Below are 12,566 nucleotides of genomic sequence, written 5' to 3' on the forward strand. Positions count from 1 at the left end.
ATAGAGGAGTCATACAGAGTGAGAAATAAAGGAGTATGCAGTTATAGAATAAGTCTCTTTTTCTCAGCTACATTTCACAACATAAAACTAGATGGTAAAGCCAGGTCACCTAATGGAGTCTGATAATTGTAAGGTTTACTCACAGCATGATTTAAGTTTCAATTTCAAGTTCCAATTCATTCTCTCATATTTTTTCTGCCTTAGTCAACATTACACAAGATGTTGGCTCTCTTACCATTTAAAAGCCACATGAGAATATCTTGCCAGTTTTACTATAGGTATGAGTGTAAAAATAGTTTCTTTCTAGTAGAATCATAATTTAAAAAAAGAAAACTGCACTCAAGTTTTTATTTTAATCAATGATCCTACATCTCCTTTATTTTTCTTATCCCTAAATCTGATGGTGAAATAAATGGTCATTTCTATTATTTTGATTAGCTGACTTCACATTGCGAAGTTACAAGAAGGAAAGGAATCACCTACTGCTGTCAGTCTCTATGTAATAAAAAAAAAAGAGTACTAGTCCTTACGTTAATAATACTATTTTTGTGATTTGGAGGGGAAAAAACACTTTGCTGCCAAAGGGCAATCCACATAGAAGAGCTGATTGCTGGGTGACACACTGACAGAATGAGACTTTATTATGGAACCTATTGACATGAGAACTCTACATCACTACAAAGTACAGCCACTCACATCTTCCTGAACTCAAACAGAGTAACATTATATAGTATTTATGAATTCTGTCTATTCCAGGAGGGCATAACAACACGTACTTAATCCAAAATCAGGGACAGATAGTGACGTTCTGGTGCTTAGAGATCACACCCTCAGGACTCCAACATACCCATTACTGAGACATCATATTCTATCAGCAGTGTTGCTTCTTGTCCACATTGTTTAAGAATACTCATGGCTTCAGCATGCGTGGTTCCAAGAAGCCGAATTCCATCCACACTGAGCAACCTGTCACCAGGTTTGATCGTGCCCTCTCTGAAGGGAGAATAAAGGAATAGTCTTTATTAATTTACCACAAAGGGGCTTGGTATTAATAGTCACTTAGCCAAATTCATTTTGTTACACATATTCTGCCATCCATCCCATCTGCAATCTTTTAAAGCATCAAGTGTGACAGTAAGAGTATAAAGAAGTAACTCTGAACAGAAAATTGCTGTAATATGAAAATCAGTAATGAGAAAATAACTACACATTAGCAAAAAACCTAGTTACCCACAGGTAATTCTTGAAGTACAAAAGTAAGAAGGGCATATTTTCCCTTTTCTGCGTTTTTGCCTGAATGTCTAAAATGGATTCATTGGAGGCCAGAAAATACTATTCACCTATTTTCCCAAAGTCAGGTAAACAGAAAAGCCAGGGAATTTCATTCAAATTATTACCAGTGAATCCAAGCAGGATAGGAATTGCTGGTGAGAAATTTCCCTTGTCTATAAATTTCCCTACTGATTTATAAGGCCATTTGGCAATCATGAAATTGATTCAACCTCACATTCCCTGGAAGAGGAAGGCAAATGCTATTCTCCCTGCTGTGACCACAGACACTCAAGGCATTGAGAGATGACTCAGTGACACCACGAAAGTACAGCCAGGGTGGCCCCCAGATAACCCTGCCTCAGAGAGGGGCACAAAAATGAGAAAATCAAATGGTGGGATTATATGTTGAGGATTTGGAAAGAATAATAATGACCTTTGAAATAAACATCTTTCACCTAGTTCACTTTCTAAGTCCTTTGGCTCCATTTTTTTTTCTTAAATTCTCAGATTTTTTTGAGTTCTAAATTAATTTGGTAATACAAGTACACCACTCACAAGCTCGTAGCCTATGTTTTGACATTTCTGTCAACTCCAACTCTAAATGTTAATAAGAAATGAAAATATTCTAATTCGCTTCAGGAAGAGTGATTCACTAGAGACACATGGAAAGGGAAAAGGGGAAACTCTTGGACATTTTGTTACCTGCTGCAAATGCAAATACACGTCAGCACAAGTAAGACACCAGTGTTTTCCTATTTTCTAATTTTATATGAAATATCATCTTTCTTAAAAGTGAGCTAATCATATGAGCTTCAAAGGAAAAGAAACCTGAATTCCTCCCACAGTTCTTTCACTTACTTACTGCCATACTGGGCAGTTTTGTCATCTGTGAATGTGGATACAAAGACCTCATTTAGAGGGTGGGTTGTAAGGATAAAATAAGATAATGTCCACCAAGCCCTCAAAACAGTCCCTAGCACATAGACAGTGCTTAATAAATGGTTATAAATGGTTAATTAATTAATGGTTATTAATGGTTAATATTTATTAATAATAAATAATATTGTTATCTTTATCTCTTAACAAAGGTTTTTAAGTTTATCCTGCTCTCAAACAGAGAGACAGGAGGAATCAGTACATTTTCCTCCTCCCCTTCAACAGTCTCTAATGGCAGCAGTTGTGTTCCCCCATCATTATAGAGTCAACTTTTACTGTGGGAAACTAATACAGAGGTGAGTATCTCCAGAGACACTTAAGTTGTGAGCCTATTTGGGGCCCTACAAGGCTTACAATAGGAAAGTTGAAGGCATTTGCCCTTCACATGTTCAAATTAGCAAGGAAGAGAAATGCAAAGAAAACTCTAGAGACCAATGAAATGTCTTCCATTTTACTAAAAGTCACTTCCATTCTGACCTACAGAGTCACTATCAAAAGATAACATTAATAGTAAGAATGTTGAGAATGGTAAGAATCTCACCACCACCACCTATCTGTCCAGCCTGGGAGATTAGCAAGAGGAGAAGATGCATTTCCAGCACCTGCCTAAAAGAGCCAGCTGAGTCTGTAAGTGCCTCCCCTGTGCCAGTCCCCTGCAAGGCATTATATATCTCCAACCTTTGATAAAACTGAACAGCTCTGAAAGGTAGATATTAGTATCCACATTTCCAACGGTGGTGGAAATTGACCTCAGTATTAAGTCACTTGATAAACCTATAGTATAGTAAGTATAGACTCTAGAGGCAAACCTTATTTTTTCTGATTCCATAGCTCAGACTCTCAGTTTTCACATTGTAACATGTTTGCTTAATATCTACATTTTACTGTAAAATTTCTAATACATCAACTTCTATGTCAAAGTCCCCAGCTTTATTTATTTTGTTTTGGATAGTGACACAGAAAGATAAAGTTTACCTGTCAGCAGGTCCTCCAGGACGAACACATGTTATCACAACTGGACGAGATTTATTTCTATCATCATGTGCTCCCCCTAGCAAAGAAAAGGAATAGAGCTTAAAAATGCTTTCATTGTTGACATTTAAAAAAATCACCTGCAAGATTTCAGCTGAGAAATGTCCTACTTCATGTACGGAGGAAAATATGTAAAATTATCCTTGAGGCATACAAAAGGCTTAAAGGTCTTGCTCATTTTATAAAGAATGTATTTTTGAAGTCACCATTTCATCATCTTTCAATAAATACATGGCTGTAACCGGGTAATATATAAAGTATTTAACAACTGGTATGGCAAGAGGATCAACTGATTATATCAAGTACTGGCCCAATTTGAACAGCTGTCAGTTATACAGTACAGATGTGTATATCTGTGCCAATCAAACTGATCTAAAATACTGGTCAGTAGGTCTACAACCTAACATAAAGGAAACAAAAATCAAAGTAAAATAAAAATCCTAGTATTAAAAAAGAAAGCACAAAAAAAAAAATTCAAGTGACCAAATGACTTTCATTAAAAGTGAGGTGTTCAAAAATTTGGGGCAAATTTTTCAGACTGTGTCAAACCAGCTGCAATCCTTGAATGGGAATTTTAATTTTCTGTTAGAAAAAATTCTCCACAAGAATTCATGGAAACATAGATGTTTCAAGATGGAAGGTAATTTATTGTAAATTCTCTTTTTAATCCATAATCCTTTTGTACAATTTCCTTAATCTGTGCTCCCCCAGCATCTGCATGAAATGCACGGGTGCTGGCCTACTTACTAGATGTGAGGCTGCTCACTCCACATTTGGACACCAAGGAGTGTTACAAAGTTCTTCCTAATATTTAACTGACATCTCTCCTCCTTCAACTTTCATTCACTGGTCTTTGTTCTATGATCCTGAGCAGTAAAATAAAAATGTATGCTCTCTTCTACAAAAATGTTTCTGAAAGTTGAAAACAGAGATTATATGCCAGCTAAATCCCACCTTCTTAATGTTGAACAATGCCAGTTTCCTTATCTATTCTTTATGTGACCTGGTTTCTTTGCATATCACCATCCTGTCTGTCCATCTGTGAGTTTTCTAGTTTGCCAATATCTGATAAATATGAAGCTATTGTCAACTATTTCTCCCTTAATGTTTGCGTGCTAGAACAGATGGACATTTCCCAAACCTGGTATAGGCCAAAAGGTCGCCTTACAGAAAATAGCCTAAGAGAAAAATTAAAAGGCATTTGCAGTTCCTTAGGAAGGCAAATGCTTCTTTTGTGCTCACTTCTATGACAAGTGATTTGTTTAGTGTGATTGATTGGTAAAAGCTCTCGTTCAGCATTTTATCAGTATTTTATTCTTTCATTGTGTTTAGCTTCTTTAGAAATTCCTCTTTGAAATAAGAAATTCACCACTTTCTCAGAAAAAAATTTTAAAATGAAAATTTTAAATGTTACTACAAATGCTTACCCATATTTATGTAAATACTGTTACATAATTTCTCTTTTGCAAGGTGACCATAAAGAATAGGTTTGCTTTTCCCTAAAGGAAAATCGATTGAGAAAAGGATGAGGGCCAAAGATAGCAAGAAATCATTCCATAATTTTGGCTTGTATTTACAAATTTCAAAATGTAACATTGAATGCCTGTTAAAGTGTGAGATAGTTGTATATTTCTTGATATGTGGCATTTTACTGTGATTTGTAATGAACGAAGTTTCCTGTGTGACTCACTTAGGTTCTAGAAGTTTGCAGCAGCAAGGCAAAACAGGAACCACTCAGAGACCAGTGATATTCTCAATCCTGGTGTACATTAGTATCAACTGGGATGCTTTTTGAAAATATCAATGCCAGAGACACAGTGCAGACCAAATCTGAATATCAAGCAGCACATGTTAAATGACTAGGCCCACCTACAATTTTACATTTGACAATGACTAGAGAAGGTTTCCTTGTCTAAAGTGTAAAGCAACTTCATGGCAGAGTGCCTTTCCTATCAGCCCAACTCATCTCCTCTGGCTTGCTTGCATTAACTGAAATTTAACACTCCAAAGTTTAGGCCAGAACATCATTTTTACTCTATGGATGCAAGGTTCTATTGTTTAGGGAATAAAGGTTTTAGAACTTGTGACTTAGAGCATTAGAAATATAATTCCGTTCATCAGCTAAAACCTTAATGTTGCAAGTTCCATTCTAATAGGTTAAGAAGAACTTCACCCATACTAAATAGATATGCTCTACCTGCAGTAACTTCTCTTTCCTGGCTGTCCTGGTATTTTCTACTGATCTAAGTTTAGCTCAACTCCCATCTATGCCAAAACATCTTATCTGCCATACTAATATTTACTCACAGCACTTACTCATTCTGATTAACCAGTGATTCTTAAGTGATGGGTAGTGACCACCTTTTGAACAGGGAAAATCCTCCAGATGGACCTCAAACTAATCTAAAAATAGAAATTCTTTATTTGATTCTCATTGAGAAATTATGCAAAACTCCAAAAACGTTTATGTTCAACCAACATATTAAGGGAGTTATTAAGGCCTATCAAAATGTGGTACTCATAAACCAATACTGGCTTATTGTAACTAAGTTTTTAAAAATCAGTATAATACTACGAAGTCTGATGTCCACACAAATCTAGGCAACATTCAATCATTCACTTATTAAGTGCCTCCACATACCAGGCAGTGTTCTAAGCTCATATTATAAAACTCCTGGGCATACACACAGATAGTTGAAATTCCTGCAAACTGTGGGAAGGGTGTTTTACTAACATCATATCATCAGTTGTCTTGAGGTGGTTGCACATTTCAAGTGCTTCTATTCTGTTTATTTCTTAATAATACATTACTCTTGGTTTAGCTCCTTTATTAGTAATTTGATTCATTATTGACTAACCATACAGTCACTATCAATGAATATCTGCAACAGCAGTATTTTTTGGCATAGTGTTTCAATAATTAGGCTTGTATGCATGTGATTGAAGAACCTTCTCATTCATATCTGTATTGCAAAACAGATTTGTATATATCACCCTTTAGCCAAAAATTACTTGTACAGTGACTTTTCACTATATTCATCTGGTTATTTTAAACAGAAATTTAGGAATGGTTAGGGTAAATGATCTTGGGCTCTGTTCCTCCACCTGAAAATAGTCCTTGGTCAGAAAAATGTGATAACTACAAGTCTAAACCTCTCAATGAGTTCCTAGTTCCTCATTCTCTCTACTACTCACTTGAGCACTCTATCAACTTATGTCTTAAATTCACTGGACTGTAATTCCCTGTAGAGTGGGGTCTTGTCTTATGACTCTATAGTACTTCCCTCCATGCTGACATGTTGACATGTGCTTAATAAACATTTGACTGATTGATTTGCTGAGTGACTGGGATAAAATGAAAGCTACTATTTAAAACTCAATCACTTAAGACAAATCTGTACAAGTATCCACATCTCTTTTATTCTTTCATGCATATTTATTAATATGTTTAATTTTAATTAATGTTTTAACAATTTTGATAGAATTTTTACTCTGTTGAAGTACAAAATGTTATAGGTGAAGACAAAAACAATCAAGAAATGTGAACTGTTAAAATATTCCTGATAGTGGAAAACCAAATACTGCATGTTCTTGCTTATAAAGTGGGTGCTAAGCATTGAGTACACGTGGACACAAAGAAGGGAACAACAGACACTGGGGCCTATTTGAGGGTGGCAGGTGGGAGGAGGATGAGGATTGAAAAACTACTGATTGAGTATGATGATGATTACTTGCATGACAAAATTATCTGTACCCCAAGCCCCCATGACATGCAATTCCCCCATGTAACAAATCTGCACATGTACCCCTTGAACCCAAGATAAAAGTTGGAAAGAAAAAAAACCCCTGATGTTTATATAGCTCCCTATTGAACCTCATTGTCACACTACAGATTGAGAGTTGTTAATGTAGGCATAGTCTTTATGCAATAAAATTACTAATAAGAAAACATAATGCAAGATAGAATTATACTTTAGAATTAGTAGTTTAATGACAAGTTGGAGTCACCTGAAATTGTTATGATCAATGCCATATTATAATATGATGACTTGAGCTGAAGCACATAGATACCCAAGAGATTAGAATCTTTGAACCATTTTTAGAAAGCTACAATAACCAAATGTGTTTCTGGAGAAATTTATTTAAATAAAGTCCCTTAATTCTGGTGTATTAAATCAAATCAAGGCATACTAATCAACATTTTTGATTCAGTGATACAGAAAAATATAAAAGGAAAGACAAAAGATATGTTGAAAAGTATAGGATGACTGAATTGACAAGGTTTATAAACAGTGGCTTCTTGCTCTGTATTAATGAACCAAAAATAGAGCTACATTTGGTTTCCATTTTTATGGCCATTCATTGTTGTGTTTATTTAAAGAAGAGAAGATCTTTCTAACCCACAGAGTGAGAGAAAATCTTTACAACTTACACATCCAACAAAGGACTAATATCCAGAATCTACAGGGAACTCAAAGAAATTAGCAAGAAAAAAACCAAACAATTCCATCAAAAAGTGCACTAAGGACATGAATAGACAATTCTCAAAAGAAGATATACAAATGGCCAACAAACATATGAAAAAAATGCTCAGCATCACTAATGATCAGGGAAATGCAAATCAAAACCACAATGTGGTGCCATCTTATTCCCACAAGAGTGGCCATAATTAAACAAACAAACAAACAAACAAACAAAAACACATAAGAAAATAGATGTTGACATGGATGCAGTGAAACGGGAACACTTCTATACTGCTGGAGGGAATGTAAACTAGTATGACCACTATGGAAAACAGTGTGGGGATCCTTAAAGAACAAAAAGTAGAACTATCATTTGATCCAGCAATTCTACGACTGGATATTTACCCAGAGGAAAAGAAGTCATTACATAAAAGAGATACTTGCACATGCATATTTATTGCAGCACGATTTGCAATTGCAAAAATATAGAACCAGCCCAAATACCCATCAATCAACTAGTGGATAAAGAAACTGTGGTATACATATACAATAGAATACTATTCAGCCATAAAAAGGAATGAATTGATGGAATTTGCAGCAACCTGGATGGAACTGGAGACCATTATTTCAAGTGAAGTAACTCAGGAATGGAAAACCAAACATTGTATGTTCTCATTCATAAGTAGGAGTTAAGCTATGAGGATGCAAAGGCATAAGAATGATACAAGGGACTTTTAGGACTTGGGGAAAAGTGGGAAGGAGGTGAGGAATAAAAGACTACAAATTGGGTTCAATGTATGCTGCTCGAGTGGTGGGTGCACCAAAATCTCACAAATCACCACTAAAGAACTTACGCATGTAACCAAATACCCAAATACCACCTGTTCCCTGAAAACCTATGGAAATAATTTTTTAAGTAGATTTTTCTAACCAACACCTACCTCGTATTACAAAACCAAAGGTATTGCCTTCTTTATGTAATGTGACCTCCACGGTTCGGAAAATAACACTTGATCCTTGCACAGCTGAATAAAGGAAAGAGAGAAGGAAATATAACTTGTAAGTCATCATAACATTTCTAAATCATTCAATGTGGCATAAAATATTACAGATCCCTGTTGCAAATAAGTTTTGAGTAATAAGCAACAGTCCCTTTTCAAAGAAAATGTTTTACAAACTGTAATGATGTAAAAATATCATAAAACAGTCTTTTGTATAAGTGACTCATAGATACAAGTGTAACCAAAATCATAGCTAGTTCATTTCCTTCTATATAGTTAGTTTCTAGATAACAGGGTGATATTTACATTGTTTAAACTCTACCTAACAAGAGAGACAGTATTTATACAAGTAGAATTGTTTTCCTTTTGTAAAATGCAAAAACAATATTTTGTAACACCTGTAAAATAACTTCTGTATTTATTTAAATTTTGCAGCTGGCAGAGGAAGAAAAATTACCATTCTCAGATTGCTATCAATAATTAGGCTGATGCTAATAGATGTTCTGACACATACATAGCTATTAAACTAAGACACAGCAACCCAGATGAAACTTGGAGGGCAAAAGAAATTCTAAATACATTCAGAATACTACTACTACTATCTAAGAAACTACAGATTGACTTAATTTTACTTGATACACTATGCTTATGTTGTGTTTGCGTGATTATCGCTTTCATTTAACAAAATGGAATTGTATTGTCAAGCTGCAATCTCTAGTCACATTACATACATGTATGACAGTATAAGGTATATGAAGGTATAGTTACGAAAATATTCTGTAAGATTGCTTTTGAGAACCTGTTGAGTCATGCTGATTGTACTATACACTATTTCTGCATTAAAAAAACCCATAAAACTTCTACAAATTGGTATTTTATCATTATGACAGAGGGATGTTTTTATTCATAGAGACTTGTAATGTGTAGGAGAATTTTAGATCTTTATTTTGAATTTGTATCTAGTTAATGCCATGTTCATTATCAAGTAACACATTGTTTTTACATTCCTACTAGATCCTGAAGGGTTTATTAGATAAAACTATCAGCAAGAAATATACAGGCAGGCCAGGCACGGTGGCTCACGCCTGTAATCACAGCACTTTGGGAGGCCAAGGCGGGGAGGTCACAAGGTCAGGAATTCAAGGCCAGCCTGACTAAGATGGTGAAACCGCGTCTCTACTAAAAATACAAAAATCAGCCGGGCGTGGTGGCAGACACCTGTAATCCCAGCTACTTTGGAGGCCGAGGCAGGAGAATCACTTGAACCTGCGGAGGCGGAGACTGCGGTGAGCCGAGATCGCGCCACTGCACTCCAGCCTGGGTGACAGAGTGAGACTGTCTCAAAAAAAAAAAAAAAAATATATATATATATATATACACACACACACACACACACACACACATATATATACACACACACAGGCAGAATCCAAAGGCATTGTTTAAAACAACTTTTCCTACAGAAATAGCAAGTAGTTTTAGGCTTTAATTACAATTATTTTTAATTATCAGAAATTCTGAACCCTCAAGGGAACAAACATGATTAAGAAAAGTACACATTTAAATTCATAAAACTGTCCATTATCTGGCTGGGACATAAAGTACAATAAAAATTTGGATCGGCTGAAAAACAACATAAACCTACAGTTGAAAAATGTTTTGGTATACTGCTGATTTAATTAAATGTCATATTCTTGCTATCAGGGGAATTTCAGCTTAGACTAATCAACTAGGAACAGTACTCACAAACAGATGAAAGTGTTGAGGTACAGTTTTAATTAAACAAAAAAAATTGAGTTCATTCCAAATGTTTTCTTATTTCCATGGCTCAACAAGCCACTTGAAGAAATTGGTTAAGAACATAATTTTTTTTTGTTCTCTAGGTAAGTGAGGAAAGGAAAGGATATGGAAAGAAATAATTAATAAGAATTTACTGTGTGCTCAGAACTCTGCAAAAATGGTTTACACATATTATTTCATTTACTCAGTAAATCAGCTTTCAATGATATACAACTGAATTCTAATTCTGGGCCACCTGTCCTTGTTGGCTGCATATCTGTTATGGGAATGCAAAGTACTGCAATTTTGATATTGCTTTAGCTAAATCTTGCTGACTACAAAATCTTACAATCAAATTTAAAGTCAGTATAAAGGCTCTGTATTTTCTACAGGTTTAGATTATCTACACTATTGTTCTCCATCATTTACAAAGATAAATTTGAATGTTGACTGCATTTTAATACAATTAATGAAATAGATTTGGTCTTTATCATTTTTATTTGCATGGCTGGCTCTTCGTGATTGGGTTTTCATGTGCAGTACCAGACATCCTGCATTGCCATGTAAATTTTACTAATGACTCATACATATGTATGTGTACACAAAGTTCCAATTAAGGGGCTTACCCAGTGGATCAAAGTGTAGGTAGAAACCAAGTTCACAATGTAAACATTCACCTCGGCCTGTCAGTTGTGCTGTTGTCCCTTCTTTCTATATGTGGATATACATCTACTTCTATACAGTTATTTTCCTATGGTAGATGAGGTTTTTGAAATTACAAACTCCTTCCCTGCCTCCCTATTCCCTGTCTCAATAGGAGAATAGGAGTTGTGAACGTTCCTACCTCATTATGCTGCACTTGCCCATGTGACTTACTTTTGCCACTAGGCTGTTAAGAGACACAAGCAGAGGCTGGAATTGCACTTACATGGCTGCGCTTGCCCTGTTTTCCCTCTGCTATTGCCCCAGGAAGAGCTTCCTCCAGGTAGTTGCTGTTCCCTCAGACTGAATCCCAGAGTAAATCACATGGAGAAGACCTGAGATTATCTTTCTCCCTCTCTCCTCCTCCTCCTCACCACCACCACCACCACCACCACCACCATCTGTCTATTTCAGAACTGAGAAGTCAGAGGACTGTCACAGGGGCATGGTTTTACACATTTATTTGAGTTTAAAATGACTCCTTATGATAGAAAGCTCATCTGAGTTAGCTAATGAATTAACAGTGAAGACTGCCTTTGCCAATCAGATTATAAGGCAGACTGTTTTCCATTAAATGCCCATGAGGTAAATCTGTAGCTCCAAGGTTTACATGAAAACAGAATTTAAAGACATATAAAACAAGTAATATGCTAGGAATTGCATCCTTTCTAACTATTTATGCTTATGATAATTTTAGGTGTTAACTAAAAATGGATGAGAATTATGTAACATTTCAAAATTCTTTAAGAGTTAAGTGACCAAAAAATTTGAAGGCACCGCTCTAGACCAACTTTTTATTTTTATTATTTATTTATTTTTAATTGAGACAGGGTCTTTCTGTGTTGCCCAGGGTGGTCTTGAACTCCTAGGCTCAAGGGATCCTCCTGCATCCGCCTCCCAAAGTGCTAGGTAGGATTACAGGTGTAAGCCACCACACCCAGCCTAGACCAACTTTTAATACATATATATCTAAGATACAGGTTGGTAATAGTCTCTCTACAGTCTCGAAGGATCACATAATTTTAAAGTCAGAAAGAGCTTTAGAGCTTATGTAAACCAATCATTTTATTTTCATAAAGAAACTGAATCTCAGAAAGGGCCAAGGTCAAACCAGTTTTCTTCTATCAGATTACACACACACACACACACACACACACACACACACACACACACACACACACACACTCTTTCTCTCTCTCTCACACACACTCTCTCTCTCTCTCTGTCTCTCCTGGTTCTTTCTGAACTCTGTGATTGGCTGAGCCTCAAACTGCTGTGATCCTGACAGAGCTACCAGTCTTGGCCTTGGGTGGCTTGTCTTTTAGCAGTCAGTTCTCCTTACGGACTTTCAGCTGTGGATGGCCTGTTTCTGCTCTAGCAG

At 35.9% G+C, this 12,566-nt stretch overlaps 3 protein-coding genes across 21 annotated transcripts in view; all 3 read right to left on the bottom strand.

Moving 5' to 3' along the window:
• Positions 1-12,566, bottom strand: part of LLPH (LLP homolog, long-term synaptic facilitation factor) — a 648,032-nt gene that overhangs the window by 379,338 nt on the left and 256,128 nt on the right. The window lies entirely within an intron of this gene.
• Positions 1-12,566, bottom strand: part of TMBIM4 (transmembrane BAX inhibitor motif containing 4) — a 529,849-nt gene that overhangs the window by 366,636 nt on the left and 150,647 nt on the right. The window lies entirely within an intron of this gene.
• GRIP1 (glutamate receptor interacting protein 1) overlaps positions 1-12,566 on the bottom strand; it is a 710,404-nt gene that overhangs the window by 162,756 nt on the left and 535,082 nt on the right. For all 19 annotated transcript variants that reach the window (XM_050748317.1, XM_050748313.1, XM_050748306.1 and 16 more), the window contains 3 exons: positions 8,645-8,728; positions 3,184-3,259; positions 848-993 (listed from right to left, as the gene is read on the bottom strand). In XM_050748317.1, coding sequence (XP_050604274.1) covers positions 848-993; positions 3,184-3,259; positions 8,645-8,728 — 306 coding nt within the window. The remainder of the gene's footprint in view (positions 1-847; positions 994-3,183; positions 3,260-8,644; positions 8,729-12,566) is intronic.

The sequence above is a fragment of the Macaca thibetana genome, chromosome 11, assembly GCF_024542745.1.
Source record: "Macaca thibetana thibetana isolate TM-01 chromosome 11, ASM2454274v1, whole genome shotgun sequence".
NCBI lineage: Eukaryota > Metazoa > Chordata > Mammalia > Primates > Cercopithecidae > Macaca > Macaca thibetana.